This window comes from Callorhinchus milii, unplaced genomic scaffold, assembly GCF_018977255.1.
Source record: "Callorhinchus milii isolate IMCB2004 unplaced genomic scaffold, IMCB_Cmil_1.0 Scaffold3, whole genome shotgun sequence".
Classification (NCBI taxonomy): domain Eukaryota; kingdom Metazoa; phylum Chordata; class Chondrichthyes; order Chimaeriformes; family Callorhinchidae; genus Callorhinchus; species Callorhinchus milii.
The window spans coordinates 65,399,328-65,420,320 of record NW_024704744.1 but is presented as its reverse complement, the minus strand read 5'-3'; the positions used below and the strand labels follow the sequence as shown (position 1 = coordinate 65,420,320).

Here is a 20,993-nt window from a genome sequence, read left to right as displayed (position 1 = left end):
TCAAATTTGTATATATAGCTTCATTTTGAAGCTGGTTTATTAATAATAGTAATAATCCTTTTTTATCAATAATTTGATTAGCATTTGATATAGGGCCTTATCACGTAATTGAGAGTCTCAAAGCGCTTCACAGACTATATTATAATGGGATTGACTGTATATTTTGTCAGTGAAACAAGGCAGCCAATTGCGCACAGCATTGTCTCATGAACAATCTTGGATTGAGTAACCAATTTTTTTTTAGGGATCATTACCCTCAAAGGTGATCTGCAAATCGACTGACAACCAGGTTCCAACTTACTGCTAGGTAAACAGAGACGTGTGAAGTAAAGAAACTCTTTAAGGTTTCGCCTCGCCCAGGAATGAAACCTAAGTCCTCTCGCTTGCGCACTAGGGCTTTTTTGGAAGTTCTTTTAAGAACTGATGAAAAACAGCTTCAAAGACTGATTTCAACAATTTGACAAATTTTGCGCACACTGATTTTATTTTAGTCAGACACGTGCAGAAACCCATCACCATGCTTAACAGTATCCAAACCAAGTTGAGATTTCCATGCATCCCACCTACACACAGAAATCCAAGAGATAGATTGTTGGAATGGAATGTGCACTCTCTCCCTGGAGGAAAGCATCCTGCTTACCTGATTCTGGGAAGTTTTTGGCGTACACTGGGGTGCCAAGTCTTGGGGACCCCAGTGTGTGCGTTGGGATACTGCTGCAGTCTCAGCAGCTAAAACTACAGACCTTTCCATTGATATTGCTGTTTATAATAATAATAATCCTTGCACTTGATATAGCGTCTTATTATGTCATTGAGACATCTCAAAGCGCTTCACAGAATATACTGTAAAGTGAATTTAGTGTATACTTTGTGGGCGAAACGCGGCAATGTCCCAATAATAGTCGGGCATTAGCTTCTCTAGTCGTGCACTAAATTATTATTATTATTTATTATTGAAGGGAATATTACCCCTGGAAAGGAATGTCCCCACTGCTGATGAGCCAGACTAGCTGGGCTGTCATCAGCAGTGCCCTGGAATAATGCAGATCTGCCTGGCTCAGGAACCAGATTACTGAGACAGCCATATTGGACTAGCTCAATTCCGACCATCCATTGCCAGGCATGTCACCTTGGAGCCAGTTTAGCCAGTTTTTTTTTTACAATGCAACTCTGAAATAATCCATCAATAGAATAAATCTAGACAGAGGAATTCTCCACCGTTTCTCCTCTCAGCTCCACCATCACGGTTTGTCCTTGACTGTTTTCATTCTTACCTTTCCCATCGTCTCCACTTTGTATCTACTAACAGTTTCTCCTCCAGCCATCACACCGTCATGTGCAATGTTCCTCAAGGCTCTGTCTTTGGTCCATGCATTCATGGGTGCACTCTCTACCTCACCAAGCCAGTAGAGCCTTGGTTCAACCCTCAACTGTCCTTTGAACCCCACATCCGTGCCACGACCTATTCTGCCTTCCCATCTCCACAACATTTTCCACCTCCACCACTACCTCTCCCCTCAAGCCACCAAGACCCTCATCCACGCTTTCATTATGTCCAGGCTTGACTATGCTAACTCTCTGCTCGCTGGACTTCCCAACTCTTCCCTCCACAAGATGCAGATTATTCAGAACTCTGCAGCTCTTGTTGTTCCCCACACCAAGCTCCGTGAGCAGATTACCCCAATTATCAGCCCAGCTTCATTGGTTCCCCATCCCTCAGAGACCAAGCCTACCACTGCTACCAAGTAATACCTCTCCTTTCATAACATTCTGGCTTTTCATGTGCAGTTTAATAGGTACAACTTTATCTATTCAATCTGCACATTAAACAAAGGGTCCTTTAATGTTCCACTTCAATAGGTGCAAATTGTATCTCTTCAAGCTGCACATTAAACAAAGGGACCTTCAATGTGCATCTTTAATAGTTGCAATGATAGATGCCAGAACTGTAATTTGGATGGAAGTGCAGGGGTGCAGAATGTTCATGGGTTGGCTACCACTAGCCCAAGCATAAACTTCCATAGCTGAGCCTCACCATACACACATGCAGACACAGTAGAGGGTATTTCAGAGGATACAAATCCATTTCTCCTCAACTCAGGGAACCCTGTGGCCAATTTAGCCTCCCTGATGAGACCACCAAACTCAACAATTAGATTACAAACCAATGAGAATCTTATTCATTTTAATTAATTTTCAAGGATATATATAAATGATCTGGACTTGAGTATAGGGAGTACAATTTCCAAGTTTGCAGATGATGTTAAGCTAGGAAACGTAATAAACAGCGAGGATAGTAGCAAACTGCAAATGGACATAGACAGACTAGTAAAATGGGCAGACACGTGGCAGATGAAGTTTAATGTGGAGAAATGTGATACATTTTGGGAGGAAGAATGAGGAAAGGCACTATAAGCTGATGGTACAATCCTAAAGGGGGTGAAGGAACAGAGAGACCTGGGAGTTCATATAAGTAAATCTTTGAAGGCGGCAGGACAGGTGGATAAAGCTGTTAAAAAATCATACGGGATACTAGGCTTTATAAATAAGGGCACAGAATACAAAATTCAGGAAGTTATGATGAACCTTTATAAAACACTGGCTAAGTCTCAGCTAGAGTACTGTGTTCAGTTCCGGGCCCCACACTTTAGGAAGGATGTCAATGCATTGGAGAGGGTGCAAAAGAGATTTACCAGGATGGTACCAGGAATGAAGGACTTCAGTTATCAGGAGTGGCTACAGAAGCTAGGATTATTCTCCTTGGAGCACAGAAGGTTAAAAGGAAACTTAATAGAAATTTTCAAAATTATGAGGGGATTCAATAAGGTGAATAAGGAGAAATTATTTCCACTGGCGGGTGGATCGGTAACCTGAGGACACAAATTTAAAATAGTTGTTAAACGAAACAGAGGGGAGGTGAGGAGAATTTTTTTCACACAGCGAGTTGTTCGAATCTGGAATGCAATGCCTGAAAGGGTGGTGGAAGCCAATTCGATAACAACTTTCAAGAGAGAAATAGATAATCATTTGGTGAGGATATCTTTGCAGTGCTATGGGGAGAGAGTGGGGAGTGGAATTGAATTGGAAAGCTCTTTTCAAAGAGCCGGCACAGACACAGATGAGCCGAATGGCCTCCTTCTGTGCTGCATAATTCTATGATTCTATGACAGATAATTTTTGACAAAGTAAACCACATTTCAATTGTATATATGTTTTTGAAATGCAGGAATTTCACCTCTATTTGATTAATGTAATGAAGACAAAGACATTTTAGTTCTACATTAAAAAAAAGTTTCAGCAATTTAACACTTGAAAAGAGAAAGAAAATGTCAAAGGAAAAGTATGAAATATGAATGAATAAAAAAAAGGAAATTAAAGGAAATAATTCCTGGAGAAATTGCTGAATCAATCTCAGAAACCATAACATTTATGCTTTGGAAATCCGCCCATCATTGATGATGACGGCAACAAGATAATATGCAATGATTGATCATCTGAATAGATTTATGAGTTTTATGACCCTTCAGTGCCTTTATCCGAATGCAGCATCAATGACCAGAAAGTCATTGAAGATTGACATTGGATCCTGACTGTAATGCTGATGCAGGAATCTTTTTCTCTCCATTCACAGATTATATGATGAATTAAATCACTTTTGATAATAGATTAGTTAGGCTCAGTTTGGAAAACAAAAAGCAACCTGTAACAAATGTTCAAGCCATTAGATGGCCCTGTTGCATGATGCTTCCCAAATATCCAATTTTAATTCAGCTTGCTTCTTTTATTGGAAACATTGCATCAGTGGAATGAGAAAAACAATTAAAGGCTTAATTCTCCTATCACTCAACTTTGCTATTCTCTTTCTTATATACTGGAAACATCAACAATGACAAATAATCCATAGTCAAATACAGTATTTAACACACACTGAGTTATTCATTGGGAATTAGGATAAGGCAAGAATCACAAGATCAGTTTGCATGAAGAAAGAAAGCCCTTCAGCTCAATTGATCGCATTCCTCCAGAACACCCACCCTACTGCCCTCCCATTACAGCATCAAGTTGGAAAACAAACTTAATTTATATAATCAATTTCTCTTACAGCTTCTGTGTTCTTGAAAAATTCTGAAAGTAGAAATGGAACATAGAATGCTCTGCCCCAGAAGAGAAGCAAAACCAATTGGGATGTTTAAAAGGAGAGATACTCGGGAAGTAAGGATATTTAAAGTCCTATTGAGAAAAAGCAGGCAATTTGGATAAAAGATCTGCCATGATCTAACAGACTGATAAAACAGGTTCAAATGGCTAAATATTCTCTTCCCATTGCTGTGCTCCTGAAAGTACACAAATATTTTCTTATTACTCCAGTGTATTTTCAAATATAAAGTTGATGACTACATATACAATGTCAAAATTTGCACAATCTCTTGTACAGATTCAAGATCATCTCCTTTACATACAAACAAACATATTGTTTTTATGGCGTTTTCCATTCCGCCCAAGTTCCTAAATTCTGTTATTAGTATAGTTATCACATCACTAAATTATTGTTAAAGGACAGAAATAAGAAAGTTAAAATCAAAAATTTTAAATCTTTCACAATGTGTAAAAAACATGAAAACATGAATTATATATATAAAACTTATACTTCCANCCCCCCCACTCTTTTCTCCCATCACTTTTTTTTAATCATAGGTTATATATAGCATCTACATTCAGACCAGTAGCAATGTCAGCAAAACCCAAGGTTAGAAATTGTCATTCGGACATAGGTTGGGTGACTTGAGATCAGTGTCAGTTTGGCTTTCAACAAGATCCATTGTTTTGATACTGCTCCACAAGTTCCTACAATACAGAGTGATACATGGATTAGTTTCCTTTTAAAAAAATATATTTTATCCACCTGCAAAATATATAGTCAATTCACTTTACAGTATATTCTGTGAAGTGCTTTAAGGCATCTCGAAGATGTGATAAGGTGCTATATCAAATGCAAAAATATTATTATTATATCCATAAATTCATAGCCTTTTTAAAAATAAACAAGCTTTATTAATAGATAATAATATAATCCTTGCATTTTTATATAGTACGTCTTATATCTATGAAATGTCTCAAAGAGTTTCATGGAATATACGGTAAGTGAATTTGTAAGTGTATGTTTTGTGGGCGAACCACGGCAGCCAATTGCTCACAGTTTCAGTTTGCTATTGCAAGTCCAAGCATCCCAACTTTGATTCTTAAGGAACCTCTTAATTTAAACCTAATTTCTGATCCAACTGTAGTAGCTTACAAATGTAATATTTTCCATATCAATTGCAGAGGAGTGTGCCTCAAACAGTGTAGGTAGAGAGGAACATTATAATTGTTTATTTCCTTTTACAACTTGTGTTTTTTTATATAATTTTATTTACAGCACAAAGAACTCACAGACAGAAATGTGGACTCTCACTATTAACCCGAGTATGACTGATTTAAATTTATGTTGGGTGTTATTCCCCGAGTACCATGAATGTCTATTTGCATTCAAACCCTCCCTCCTAGCGCAAGTTTTCAGTGCCTGGGGACGTCATCCCGACGTGAAAGGCGCTATAAAATGCAATTTGTTGTTATAAAATGCAAGCTCAAATCCATTCCTCAAAATGGGTCTCGTCTCCATAACTAGGTTTCTCAAAAAAGTGTTACAGGATACCACTCTTAACAGGAAGATATATATGGACATTAGAATTGATTATGATTAGCAGTTAATCATAGGCCAGATGTTGAGGATTAAAAAATCTGCTGACCAGTCGAAACTATGTGCTTTTGTTTGAGTCCTATATAAAGGAGAAGACTTCCGAGGGCCTCGCTTGAGCAGAGAGCCCAGCAGCGTGAGGCGGATAACAACTTTTAAGAGAGAAGTAGATCATTATTTGGGAAGGACAAGTTTGCAGGGCTATGTGGAGAGAGCGAGAGGGTGGGATTGATTTGGATAGCTCTTTTCAAAGAGTCGGCACAGCCACAATGGGCTGAATGGACTCCTACTGTGCTGTATAATTCTATGATTCTAGAAGTAATGTTCATCAACCTCACCTTCATGAATCGTTTTCATATTTTGATGGTTTTACCCCTTTAAACATACTTCTATTCATTTTATAGTACTGTTCTGAATATTTAATATCAAATAATTTATATTAAGAAAGAATATGAAAAATGTTCTAATTTCTTGTCTATTAGAATGGCCAATGATCCAACAAATTAACTAGTCAATTCAATTTCTTTTAGAAATCAATGCATTAAGATGCTATTTCAGAATTGTCAAGAAATCAGATTGATCTAAATATTGCAAATAATAGGCACCACCATTCATACTGCTAAATCAGTTCAGTTCAGATCAGCAGACATTATACTCAAGTAGTGTAGGGCTCTGTTAAGATTTCACATAGAGTACACATAACTGCATACAGTTACTTTTAAAAAGTAAAACCAGAACTATACTTTAGGATGGTAGACATTCAAGAAGATTGAGATCAGATGGGTCAAAGGGCCTTCTTCATCCAAACCAATCTTGGAATCTTGTGCTAATAGTGAAGATAGCCATGTGCTAAAACTATAAAGTAAGCTGGTTCCAATATGCAAATATAACAAATACTGTATAACGATAGTTTCATACTCACTCTTGCTCCCTTATGTCCACTCCGTTTTTATGAAGTACTCTATGGATTATATTTGCAAACTTCTGCAAACAGAAGTCAGAGAAATTTAAGGCATTTTTTCTTTGCACATCTTGAAACTAAGTAATTAAAGTAACCTTTGCTTTTTTTAAATACAAAAATTACAATCCATACAAGTACAGTACTGTAGCTGTATAATCATCCTATAATGGATCAAAGATGCAGGATACAAAAATAAAGAAAAGGAGGAATTCTTTTCATGTAATCAGTACAATGAAATTTGATATATATTGGTGTTTTCTGATGGGTACCCAATGCAGAACAGGGTATTGATAGTGCTGCCCAGTGGCAGAATGTGGAACTAGAATAAAGTAGCCAGTTCCCTAGCAATTTGAGTCCTGGATGGGAAAAAATCTACAAAGGAGGGAGGAATGTTAAAATGAAGATATGTCTTACTAAGGAGGGCAAAAACAAAATATCTTCACAGAGACATAGCTCAGAGTGCAAAAAGACTACAAACGGTCTGATGTCTGAAACACATAAAAACCTATGTGTCACGTGCTTAAGAATCTTCAGTCCAAATTGCTAAGAGTTCCCCTATATGGAAGGTTTTTGGTAATGGAATGTGCATCCTTTCCCTGGAGGGACACACCCTATTTACTGGAGACCTTAAGCTGGTGACTGGTAAGGTGAAGCCAAGAGACCAAGAGAGTACAACATTTTCTGCAAGAGGGGAGGCGGGTGAGGGTAGTATTATTGGTATATATTATTTGGGGGGAGGGTTGTGGGGGATATAACAGAATCTAGCGATCAGGAGAGAAATTAGCAACAAAGTCTACAATATAGTAATTTGCAATAGCCATCAACCTCAATACCCCTCCCCTACGTTGGTTACTGAAAAAATGATACAGAAGCAATCAGAGTGTGCGACGCAACATGTGAAGCAGAGTACTGGAGCAGATGCCATATTCAGCATTTAGCAATCAATCAAAATTGATCAATGAAATAAATTAACAAGTCGACCCAGTGATCATTTTACAAATATATTTGGTGCTGCATTAAAGATGAATACCAAAAATAGAATGTGTCACCCTTGTTCATCATTCAATCCTTTATTGCCTTTTCATTTCGCAGCACTAACTGTGATCCAAGGTTACTCTGAGCTCACAGTACATTGTGGGTGCCAGGAAGTAATATTAGAAAATTCAGGAGGGGAGTGGGTGGGGGTTAACCTAAAATTAATGTGAATAAAAACTTACCTTTGTTGCTCCTTGAATAAACTTGTTTGATTTCTCCAGTTTTACATTTTCAACCTGTAGGAAAATTCAGAGCAGTATTACACATTTTAGGTTCAGCAAAAAAATAGATTTTTGTCCTACAGTTACAATTAAGTTGGTTACAAACGCTTGTGAATGAATTAATTCTGCATCAACACAGTTTTAAACTTCAAGTCTCAATTTTAATTAAATTATGTATTATGCTTGAATGATGTAGTTTTTATTGGATGTCAAATGACCAACTATTGTCTATCCTCCATGGGAGGAAGGTAAGTAGGGTCCCCTTGAAGCTAAACTGGCTCTAAGGTGACATGCTTACCAAAGGTCTACAGGAATTGAGCCAATCAGCCTGGCCCACAGTATTTCAGGGCATTGCTGAGGAGAGCACAGCCAGTATGGCTCATTGGCAGGACTTGGAATACAGTCCAGTCACTGGCGGAAGGAACCCTGCAAGCCAAAGTCCTAACGGGAACAAACAGCAGGAAACTGCTCTCAGTGGCAAGCTATCCGGTTTTAGCTGGTTTGACTCCAGCAGTATCCCAATGCACACTCTGAGGTCCCCAAGCCTTGGCTCTTGCCACCCTGAGCCTAATACTCTCCAGAATTAGGTAGGCAGGATGCATCCCACTAGGGCGAGTGTGTGCATTCTAATAAATATCTCTGGAAGTTCCATATAGAGGTGGGATGCATGGATCTCGCCGTTTGGTTTGGATACACTGAACCATGGTGATGGGTTTCCACGTATGTTAGCACTGGATAACATCAAGACATTTCAAAGCGTTTAACAAGCAATTGTTCTTATAGGGAAACATGGCAGAAATGCAAAGATTATTTTTATTTTGCACCAGCAAGGTCCCAAAGACAGCCATGACACAAAGACTCCTGCTCCTCATCACCATCTTGTGACTTCTATTGGAACTGGGCATTGAAAAGGATATCTTGGCTGTGAATAAGCCACTACAGAATAAATGAATACCCAACACTCACTGCCCAGGCACCAATGGGTATTTGGGCAAGTTACTAAAGGACTGACACTGTCCATGGGACATACCATTTTACAGCAGAGGAGATGTAGGGTGATCGAATTAGATGGTAAACTGGAGATAGAGATGTTGAATATTAACTAATCAATAAAACAAATGCCTTAATTTTCACAGGTGATAACTGCAAAATATTTAGTAAGTTTTATTGATTCTGAGCTTAAGAAGAAGGAAGGTACTTGCTTCTATAACTGTAAAGCTAGTTATAAAAGCCAGGACCTTGGGATGTCCTCCTGACATGAAAGGTGTTACATAAATGTAATGTATTGTTGTAAATACCTTAGTTGTTTTCAAAGAGGTCTTCGTAGCTTTAGATAATTGAATTGGGATCATGGTGCTCAGATTATCCTCCAGTGAGTCAATCTGTTTCAAAGTTCTGATAATTTTACTCCTCAGTAACATCACCTGTTCTTGAACAGTCAGCACTTTTGCTACTTGAGGCTCTGTAACTGGCTTACTTAAGGTTTCTGGGTAAAAACAGCATTATATCGGTTATTTTGCACATTGGAATAATTAGTGGTTTCTCCAATAATTTGTGATAGGAAAACATTAACCTCTTTTCTCTTTCAAATCTTATTGACTTGATGTGGATTTCCAAAATGTCCTACTTCTATTTCTGATTTCCACCATGCACAGCTTTATTTTAATATAGAAAGCTGGACACATTGATCTCTTGCATACCAACTAGTTTCAGAGAGTGCTCAGCAACTGGTGCTGAAGAGTGCTGAAGCATTTCACGTCGCATTGGTGGAGTCACCATTCAACAGGTGACAGCATGTGTCCTGGCTATATATATATATATATATATATATATTCTTACACATGATTGGTGAGGTTTCCTCTTTAAACCCACTGAATATTTATAATGTTATAATGGACATAATCAATGAAAATGTTATCAACATAAGTCATTGGGCCACTGAATAACTCTGCTCCCCGATAACCCCAGTCTTTGCCAGACTGCACTGGCTCCCTATCCCAGAGAGGATCGATTTCAAGATCCTCACCCTCGTATTCAAGTCCCTGCACTCCTCTGCCCCTCTCTGACCTCCTCTCTCCTCAAAACAGTACCTGTTGCCTTCGTTCCTCCGGATCTGGCCTCCTCCTTGTCCCCCGAGTCCTCCACTCCACCCTTGGCGGCCATGCCTTCAGCCACCATGCCCCGAGGCTCTGGAATTCCCTTCCTCACTCCCTTCGTCTCGCTCCCTCCCTTCCCATTTTCAGGTCTCTGCTGAAGACCTTTCTTTTCGACCACGCCTTTGGTCACCTTCCCACCCCTCCCCCTGGCTCGGTCGCGGAATCCGTTACTGTAAAGTGCTCTGAGATGCCGTCCGGCATGGAGGGCACAATATACATCCAAGTTGTTGTTGTTGTTGAATGGGTCACATTACAGTTGCCAATTTCAACAGTGACAGACACAACAACAAATTGCATTTATGTAGTCGCCTTTATATAGGAGAATATTTCAAGTGCTATACAGAGATAGAGTAGAAGCCTGAGCTGGATGGGAGATGGGGAAGTGGGGGGAGAGGAGGGAAAGAGAAAAAAATACAGGGTGAGGTAGGTAAAAGTACATTCAAATTAGGTCTTTGGGCACGGTTTGAAAGCAATGAGAGAGGGAGGGAGTGAGGGAGGGAGTTGGAGAGATTTTAGGAGTTCCTGAAAGGAGCTAGTTAGTGGCTGTTTTCAAATGAAGAATTTATCAAATTTCACCCACAAAATATACAGTGAATCCACCTTACAGTGTATCCTGTGAAGTGCTTTGAGACATCTTGATGACATGATAAGGCATTATCTCAAATTGCAAGGGATTATTATTATTAAATTAAAGCATTCTGGTAGTTCTAGTTAGCTGCCAAAACATATGCCTATCACTTAAAGCTTTAACTCTGAAGCAAAGCTTGACTTGCCTTTCTGGGCAACCAAGTTCTTGGCTTCTTCAAGTTGATTCTCCAGTTCAGTTCTCCGTCTATTTTTTTTAAGAAAAGCAATCATTAGAGCTGTCACTTTTTATGTAAAAAGTGTGAAAACACCAACTTTTTGACCCTTATTCTGATCCAGTTGGTTTATTGAGGCTAATTTCCAAAAATTATATTAAACATATTAAACATCATACCTCTTAGGATTACATCCATTTTCCACTATATCATTCCTCATGTTAATGTACAGTGTATTGTTATGGTCAGACAGGTTACTATATCAAATGCAAGCATTATATTATTTTTTATGGTCTGTATCATATAGTGCTATAACATTCAAAGCCTTTCACACACTGGGCCATTGGAAAAGCCCCCAATTGTGTTTATAAGTGCACTAATTTCCAAACAAACTAAACTGTTTTAACACCAGGGTAGAGTAATGTTGTGAGGTTGATTAGAGCAAAATGAATTTGATTGAACAATTTATTTAAAGTTAAGGGTGTTTCAAGAAATGAGGTGCACTCACTGATCATTCCATCCCAGAGCAATTTTTGCCTTCTGCTCAAGCCTTGAAACTTCTTGTTGAGCCTCCTCCACATGATGGGTCCTCACTGTTCTGCTGTCCATACCTTGAAACTGAGCTAGAAAGTTCTGTTTGGATTGGAAGTTGGAAGAAAATAAAAATAGGCTATGTTTACGTAACCTCTTTATTACTATGAGAATAACCCACAGTGAAATGATGTTTCTATATCACATATCAAAGGTAATTGTATTGGTGGGAAAGGGCTGAGGCTAGTGAGTACCTGCATCAAAAATGATTGCCTGCGCCTGTCCACAGTGGTACAGTGTAGAAGTCATTTCACACTGTCAATGAGAAAGATAGGTTGGAGCAGCCTCAAATGTATCGTGGACAGAACAGGGCTGCAGCTTACAGATCGAGGAGCTCTCTGGTTCAAACCCAGGTCCATGCTGAGTACGTTGGTCTAAGCCAGGGTTGCATGGCAAGGCTAAATTAGCCCTACTTTTCCCAGGGTTATAACTGTCTTGTATTTAATAATCTGTTTAAGTCATTTCAATAAGATATTGAAAAATTTGAGTTTTCAGTATATCTCACATTTGATGTTGAGCCCCACTATTTAACATTGAGTCAAGGGAAATGCATTTATACAATCAGAAGTGGCTCACTCCGGTGATTAAAAATATTAAATTCATTTGTTAGAAGTAATTTAAGTCAGTTAAAGTAATTTAAGTCAATTAAAAATAAGTCAAATATATGTCAGAATAAGAGAGAGGAGATAGATAAATTTAAAGGCATCAGGAGAAAATAGAGATGGGCAGATTTCTTTAAAAATTGCATTTTTATATGTTTTCATTGTATTGTTCTGTTGATTTTTTTGCAGTTGTTATGCCTTTTGGTTGCTTTACTATAGCCTATGCAGCTGTGGTTCATAATTACATCTGGGTGGTCACTGTTTCAACTTCAAGATATTCACAATCTTGTTCAAATCCATTCACTTCCTGGCACTTCCCTATCCCTCCAAGCTCCTCACTCTCCAATCCACCACCCGGCGCTTCCACTCAACTGGCACCAGCCTCGTGGTCGTCCCTTGCACCCTCCACCCCACCATCAGAGGTCTCGCTTTCATGCACTACGCCCCCGAACTCTGGAACACTCTCCCTCAATACCTCCACCTTGGCCCCCCTCTTCCCTTTTTCAAGTCCCGTCTGAAAACCTTCCTCTTTCACCGTGCTAATGGCCACCTCCCCCCTCCCACACCCGGCTTAGAGTCAGGCTCCGCCATTGTTAAGCCCTCTGAGATGCTGCCCTGCCTGGAGGGCGCTATATAAGTGCAAGTTGTTTTTGTTTTGTTGCATCTGTTTTACATGTATAAAAATTGTCTGGAAAAGAAGCATCATATTCTTCTTCTCACAGAGCTCCAGAGATCACAACCTTTTTGTGAAATATAACCATTTGCAGTTATATCTGTTTTTTTCAAATATTTCCTACATCTGGACTCATTTGACTGAATGCAATTTAAACTAAAATACCTTGCATTGATCCGATGGCTGTGACTCCAAAATTGACGCGAGGTACCCATCATATTCAGCCTAAATAATAAAGTTAAAGTGGGAAAAAAACAACATAGTAATATGACAACTACAATCAGCATTTTTACAGCACCCTTCATGCAGAATAGCATCTCAGAGCACTACCCAGTGTTAGGGTTGGACGTTGAGCAAGGGAGGGAGGGAGGGATCAGTCGAAGAAGCAAGTCTTAAGATGGGATCTAAAGGTAGATAAAGAGGGGGTAAAGCGAAGTGATTGAGACAGGGAATTCTCAAGGTTAGTTATAATCTAGTTATAATAAATATAAATCTATTACACACAGCCTTTAATCTGCTACCTTCACACTTTTGTGTGGGCAGCTTGATTTTTGGTACAGTGACAAAGTGTGTGTAAACATTTAAATCACAGATATATACTGAAAACGTACTGAAAAAATAGATAATTCTATTGATAAAATGTCCCAGCGTTTAGATATTAACTATATCAGAGACACATGTGAATGTATCTGGTTTGAACACAGATTTCCTTGGGTATAAATGGATTTTTTAATAGAATTTCTCTGGAGTAATTTAGAAATGTACTTGTGTAATAAGCTGTATACACCAATAATAATCCAATTATTTTAATACATAGTATTACAGTAGACTGACAGGTTCCACTGCAGATAAGCAAACAGTGCAAACAATTGGACATGATGCAAAATGGCTAGTGTCAACTGTTCATCAGGAATTATACTGTCACTATAATACCAGACTGCCAGCCTTTTTCTCTTTCTCTCTCTGTTGCTTTCTCATTAACCAACAGGCTCGGTGTCCAACTTCGATTTCTAAGAACTGGGTGGACATGTGGATGAACGGCATTTCTACTCTACATAAGAATTTATGACTGAGAGAAGGCCATTTGACCCAACGACCACGCTCCACCACATTACTATCTCCCCTATTCTCACTCCCATGCCTTCACATTACATCCTTTAATATGTATGGCTTTTCTGGGGCAGCACATTCCAAAATCGTATTACTCTCTGCAAGAAAATCATCTTTGCCTCAGTCCCAACTAGTATTGCACTAATTTTAAAGTCATATCTTTTAGTAATTCATTCACTCACCAGGATCATTTTAATGTCAACAGAAAAGCAAAACAATGAATTCATATAAACGTAGTGGCTTAACTGCAACTTTTCTTATACTCCCAAAGAATGGAGCTGGAGGAATCAAAGATAGGCGGGGGCAAGAGCTTGGGGACAACTGAAAGTCAAAACAAGCATCCTGGTTGGTGCACTGGGGAACAGGGAGCAAACCTAATGGGGATGGGGATTAGCTAGCGGATCTTATAAAGCATTGAGTGGGTAAGCATTGGAAATTACCTTGATTTCCCTCAAGATTATGCAAAATGATGGTGAGTCTCTGCAGATGTCTTCAAACACATCACTGAAGATTCGCAGGCGAATGAAGTTTGGTCCTTTAATATCACCTATTTTCATGAGTTCCTAAATTTTTAATATAAGTTTAATCACTCGTGAAAGATTCAACGATACGAATTATACTATATCAGAATTCAGTTAAGGTGGTAAATATGCATAAGTAACAACTTTCACTGATAGGTACATAGACATAAGGAATTAACACACATTTATAATCATTAAAGAGCTCCTTCCAGCCTCCATAAACTAAACGTTTTCTTGTTTAATTTTGTAATCTTCTGTTATCTGGCTAGAAACACGTAAACATGCAATTTAGGAAATTGGTAGCACAGACGCACTGAGCTACAACCCAGCAAGGGAGGTACCTTGTAGCACGTCTGCCCTATGGAATAGGAATATTTATCAGTCTCACTCCCAGTTCTATGAGTTACAAAAAACGTTTGAAATCTCATGGTTACAAAGATGAAAACTTCACTTTTTACAACAGTGGAAGCAGTGTGGTGATTCTGTACTTTTTAGAAGATGCATTCTCTTATCTGGTATTTCAGAAACCAATGAGATGCCATTGAACTGCAGGCTCAATATTGTCTAAATCTAAACATTCACTTTCAGCAATTTTTTGACGTATTAAGCACAACTATTTATCACAGCCATGGGTCCATTAACTCATTTGTTTTTCATTTAGCAGGATCTTTTAATTAAAAAAACATTGATTTTCACAATTTTAGTCACCTCGACACACGTAGAAAATGATGTACAGCTCTTACCTGTGATAGCTTCCATTCATGTTGCTCCACTGCTTTGTGTCCAGAGATTACGTTCTTATCGAGGATATCCTGCTTCCGTAGAATTGTTTTCTCAAATGCCACAAATTTATTGAATTGGTCCTTTTTGGTCACCCCAGCCACGTAGGACTTAACAAATTGGTACTGGCCTCTATCATGCTCTGAGTGATACGTGCCACATCGCAACGATCGAGATTTTAACAGCATTAGTTCAGCTAACTTTAGTTCTTCACTGAGGAAAGAGCTTCGCGAACGGGTCTGAGTGTCGGAGGTTTGTGAGCCATAAGGTGTTAAAGGAGAAGCAACACAGCTTTTAAGATCTAAGTGGTTGAGACAAGGAGATTTAGTTGCAGGAAACATTGACACTGTACTGGTCACCAGAGTGAAGTTTACTAAGGCATCTTCCATTGCCTTTACTTTTATTTCATTTACTTGGGGTTGGGGAGGTAAGCAGATTCTTCTTTTTACAAAGGGATTGCACTTTTTTGCACATTCCCATGATTGATTTGCATGGTGCACTGGTACTTTGCAGAGATTATTGTGGTTCAAATACCCAGATGTGAGGGTCAAAATATCAACCATTTGATCCTTCTCAAAACCATTCAGAACCTCTCGGAGTGTTTTTTTCTTCGGGTCTAAGTAGTCTTTATGTGCATCGTTTAACGATTTCATATTTTCAATGAAGCAAAGCCTGGAAAAATGTAGAAACAAAATACTGCACAACCTTATTCTATGGCAGAAACTGACAGTCAGAAATGTTACTTGTTCTAAAGGTACGTGTTCATTTATCTCAGAAAGTACCACCTCTTTGGCCTTCCTAAAATAATTTTATTATTAGATAGTAAATAGCAATCTCTTTTATCAGCGACTTAACTGGCCCAGTGTTGACACTCTGGGATTTTTTGGGGGGAGTGGGGTGAAATTTTTTTGAACAGTCAAAGAAAAATAAGAGAGCAAAGTCTTGTGATACTAATAATTATTCAAGCAGCTTGAACCAGGCAGGACTAGGAGCAGTCCCTCACTCACTGTCCAGAGCCTGGTGCAGCCTGTGTGTTATGGGCATTTTCTTTACACTGCCTGTAAACACACACACACAGCCTGTGAACACACACACACACAGCCTGTAAACACACACACACACACCACAGCCTGTACACACACACACAGCCTGTAAACACACACAGCCTGTACACACACACACAGCCTGTAAACACACACACACACACACACACACCACAGCCTGTACACACAGACACACCACAGCCTGTACACACACACACAGCCTGTAAACACACACACACACACAGCCTGTAAACACACACACAGCCTGCACACACACAGCCTGCACACACACAGCCTGCACACACACAGCCTGTACACACACACACACAGCCTGTACACACACACACAGCCTGTAACACACACACACAGCCTGTACACACACACACACAGCCTGTACACACACACACACAGCCTGCACACACACACACAGCCTGCACACACACACAGCTTGTACACACACACACAGCCTGTACACACACACACACACAGCCTGTGTATACACACACACACACAGCCTGCACACACACACACAGCCTGCACACACACACAGCTTGTACACACACACACAGCCTGTACACACACACACAGCCTGTACACACACACACACAGCTTGTACACACACACACACAGCCTGTACACACACACACAGCTTGTACACACACACACAGCTTGTACACACACACAGCTTGTACACACACACACACAGCCTGTACACACACACACAGCTTGTATACACACACACACACAGCCTGTACACACACACACAGCTTGTACACACACACACACAGCTTGTACACACACACAGCTTGTACACACACACACACAGCTTGTACACACACACACACAGCTTGTACACACACACACACAGCTTGTACACACACACACAGCCTGCACACACACACAGCTTGTACACAGACACAGAACCTGCTGTAAACACTCACACACTGACTTCCCGCTGTACCGCAGTCCGGGTTTTCCTGTGTCTCCCGGTTACCAGGCAACAGCCCACACCGGAACCTCACCATCACTTCCGCTCAGCGTTACGTCACCGCGGGGTGAGCTGCAGTGTGTGTGTGTGTGTGGCGGGAGGTTTGAAAGAGACAGTGAGCGGCGGCGGAGGGGTGTGAGGGGGAGACCCCGCCGGGACTGAGGGGGGAGACCCTGCCAGGACTGAGGGGGGAGACCCCGCCGGGACTGAGGGGTGAGGGGGGAGACCCCGCCGGGACTGAGGGGGGAGACCCCGCCGGGACTGAGGGGTGTGGGGGGAGACCCCGCCGGGACTGAGGGGTGAGGGGGAGACCCCGCCGGGACTGAGGGGTGAGGGGGAGACCCCGCCGGGACTGAGGGGTGTGGGGGGAGACCCCGCCGGGACTGAGGGGTGTGGGGGGAGACCCCGCCGGGACTGAGGGGGAAAGGCACAGTCGGGGCTCTCAGTTCACATTCCGCTCACAAACAAAACGCTCGATTCAACAACAGCAAAATTACATTTGTAAACCGCCTTTCACGTCGGGAGGACGTCCCGAGGAGCTGCACAATGCGTGTTTGGGACCTGAGCTGAGGGTTGGGATCGGGATGGGTGGAGGGCGGGCGGGGGGGGGGAAGGAGGGTGACCAAAGGCACGGTCGAAAAGGAGATCTTGAAGGAGGCATGGGTGGGGGCAGAGTGGCTGAAGGCCCATCAGGAAATGGTGGGAGGGATGTGAAGCAGGCCGGAGCCCGCCGAGCGGAGGGAGCGGACAGGATGGTAGGGGGTTAGGAGGTCGCACAGGTATGGGGGAGCAAAGCCATCCAGGGCTTTGAAAGTGAGGACCAGTACCTTGAACTGTATCCTCTGCGTGGTTGGAAGCCAGTGGAGTCGGGTGAGGATGGGGGTGATACGTTCATCGAGCCTGGTGTGGGGGTACACGGGCTGCAGAGTTCTGGATGATCTGCAACCTATGGAGGGAGAAGTTGGGGAGGCCAATAAGCAGGGAGTTTGTGTAGTTGAGCCTGGGTGTTATGAATGCATATAAGAGGATCTCGGTGGTGTTGTTATGGAGGTGGGGGAGAGCGGGTCATGGCACAGATGTGGTGTAGGAGGGTCAAACAAGATGCCAAGGTTCCGGACTGGCTCAGTGAGGTGGAGTGTGCAACCATGGATGGTAATGCTGTCAGTGCCTGAGGTGTGGAGGCGCTGCCAGGAGCCAATCACGAGGGCATCAGTCTTGTTGATGTTCAACTGTAGAAAGTTAGCTCTCATCCAGGACTCGATGTCTGATAAGATATTCTGTCAGGACAGCAGTGGTCTGGAGTCAAGGGTGGAAGTTGACTCCATGTTTGTGGGTGATGTCACCAAGAGGGAGCATATAGATATTGAAGAGGAGGGGACCAAGGACAACCCCGAGTAATGGCACATAAGACGGTGTAGGGGGTAGAGAAGCCATTTGTGAAGATGAAATGGAGACGATGTGAGAGCCACTGAAGAACCATGAAGGTTAAAGTGAGAGGAGAGATGGTGGAGGAGGATAGAGTGGTCAATGGTATCGAAGGCAACAGAGAGGTCAAGGAGGATGAGCAGACAGGGAGCCCTGGTCAAGGGAGCAGGTGGTTGGTTTCATATGGGTTATAGCAGTGGTGAGAGAGGAGGGGGAGACAGGTTCGAAGGTGTGGAGGGAAGGATGGATAGGCCAGTGCTGATAACTAGACCAGCCAGCCTAGCTCATCAACAGGAAGTAGGGCGGACCAGTCATTGGGGTACGGATTCTTCTCGTCGGTTATCAGTTAACCCTGCAAGCCAGTGTTAATCGGCCTCTGAACCTCAGACACTTGCAGCATCAGCATGCAAGGATGCACACTCCACCTCACCAAGCCAGTCAGGAACCCCAGCGTCTTGTTCGACCATCAACTGTCCTTTCTCCCCCACATCCATGTTCCACTACTGCAACATTGCCCGATTCCGCCACTGGCCCACCCCTCAGGCCGCCGAAACCCTCATACAAGCCTTCATTACAACCAGGCTCGACTATGCAAATGCCCTCCTTATCAGCCCTCCCAACTCTTCCCTCCACAAGCTGCAGATCATCCAGGACTCTTGTGTCCTCACCCACACCAGGCTCCGTGACCCCATCACCCCCATCCTCGCCGGGCTCCCCATCCCTCAGAGGATCGAGTTCAAAATTCTCGTCCTCAACTTCAAGGCCTGCCATGGCCTTGTCCCCTCCTACATCTCCGACCTGCTAACCCCTTATCAACTTGTCCACTCCCTCTGCTCAGCAGGCTCCAGCCTGCTCCATGTTCCCTGCCCGGCGGTTGGACCTTCGGCCTCTCTGCCCTAACCCTTTGGCACTCCCTCCCTTGCCTCCGTCAAGGTATGCCTCAAGACCCTCCTCTTTGACCGTACCTTCAGCCACCCTTTCTGCCCTCCACCTTCCCTGATCCCAACCCACACCCCGCCTGGGCCCCAACCTCTGACTGTCCAGCCACCTTGGGACATTCTATATAAATCTAAGTTGTTGTTCTCCCGACATGAAAGGCGCTTTACAAATGTAATTTTGTATTGTATTAATGACCTCAAGATGTCCTCCTGACTTGAAAGGTGTTGTGTAAACATTTGTTCAAATAAAAACAGAATTAAGTGTGCTCTTGTGGGTTTGTTTAATTTTAATCCACCATCCTTGTATAATTTTAAGATAACCCTCTTTGGAGTGGTGATCTGAGGTCCTATTGCTTTGCAGAATATGCGAAAGCCATCCCAATCAGGGTAGAGGTTGCCAGGTGATGGTGTCTCACATTTTCAAGTCGGAGATTGATAAATATTTGTTAGGTCAGGGTATTAAGGGATATGGGGCAAGGGCTGGACATGAGGCACAGATCAGCCATGATCTTATAAAGCCATGATCTTATAAAGTGGCAGAACAGGTCAAGCAACTCCTGTTTCTACTCCTGTTTCTACGTTTGCAGAGGCACACCAGCCCATTGACAATAATCCTTGGATTTGATGCAGCACCTTCCACATCGGGAGAACATCACAAGGTGCCTCACAAGGTTCACTGTAAATGCACATCAATTTGTGTAAAAGCCTAAGGATATCTGATGGGTGCCTGTGATTAACTGCAGTTTTGCAATGACAGACATTGAAATAAGGCATTGAATCATTTATTTTTTGTCAGGTACAAGTGCAATAACATTTTAAAACATTCTATTTTTTGCAGTTTCCACAATCTGATTAATGTTAGAAACGTTTGGGAGATGTGCCTGAATGCCAGGAAGGTTTGCGTTTTTGTGGTTTGCTACCATTATTTAGATAAAGAAATCTCTGACCTGTCAGCCAATCATGATGCAGTCAACATATGTGCAGAACCTATTTGTGTTCAGCCATCCAGCACCTTGATTTTGCATAAGGAATAAATCCCTTGTAATAAGATTCCCAAGGGTGTGTGTTTTTTCCTGAAACTTGACACCAACTGTGCTATAAATCAGCTGTGTAATACAACTTTTTAGTGTTTTATTCAAGAGTGGGCATTTTCTGGATTCCCAAAAGCCAAAGCATGAGTTCCTCTTCAATGCGGACGTCAATGTGCAATAGATGATAGATGTCAACATTGTGCTTACCTCAACGGACAAACATTGGACCAAATAACAGCAATGGAATTGCAAACAAGCTTGCTCTCAACGTTTTTCATGATTCTATTTGGCAAGAGAATATCACACTAAAAACATCCTTTAGCAATTATCTAAACATCTTTATATCATTGTGAAACATGCAATATCCAGTTTTTTAACTTCTTA

At 41.6% G+C, this 20,993-nt stretch overlaps 1 protein-coding gene across 3 annotated transcripts; it reads right to left on the bottom strand.

Annotated features, from left to right (window-relative positions):
* Positions 1–4,050: 4,050 nt before the first annotated feature.
* Positions 4,051–17,255, bottom strand: LOC103175573 (uncharacterized protein C6orf118). 3 transcript variants are annotated; one of them, XM_042333378.1, is made up of 10 exons: positions 17,169–17,255; positions 15,148–15,856; positions 14,324–14,446; positions 12,939–12,998; positions 11,416–11,540; positions 10,881–10,939; positions 9,250–9,437; positions 7,913–7,966; positions 6,657–6,718; positions 4,051–4,845 (listed from the first exon to the last, which is right to left on the bottom strand). In XM_042333378.1, the coding sequence occupies exons 2-10, from the start codon at positions 15,835–15,837 to the stop codon at positions 4,749–4,751; spliced, it is 1,458 nt and encodes a 485-aa protein (XP_042189312.1). In that variant the 5' UTR covers positions 15,838–15,856; positions 17,169–17,255; the 3' UTR covers positions 4,051–4,748. The 3 variants fall into 3 exon arrangements, with proteins under 3 accessions (XP_042189312.1, XP_007886908.1, XP_042189313.1); XM_007888717.2 differs by lacking the exon at positions 17,169–17,255 and having other exon boundaries at positions 15,148–16,275; XM_042333379.1 differs by lacking the exons at positions 12,939–12,998; positions 17,169–17,255 and having other exon boundaries at positions 15,148–16,275.
* Between the last annotated feature and the right edge of the window lie 3,738 nt (positions 17,256–20,993).

Excerpts from the sequence above, each read along its gene's own strand:
- LOC103175573 (XM_042333378.1), bottom strand. The coding sequence starts at position 15,837 with ATGAAATCGTTAAACGATGCACATAAAGACTACTTAGACCCGAAGAAA. Across the intron at positions 9,438-10,880 it reads GAACTTGGTTGCCCAGAAAG|AAACCTTAAGTAAGCCAGTT; the intron begins GCAAGTCAAGCT and ends GTTTTTACCCAG. Across the intron at positions 6,719-7,912 it reads TTATTCAAGGAGCAACAAAG|AAGTTTGCAAATATAATCCA; the intron begins GTAAGTTTTTAT and ends TTCTGTTTGCAG.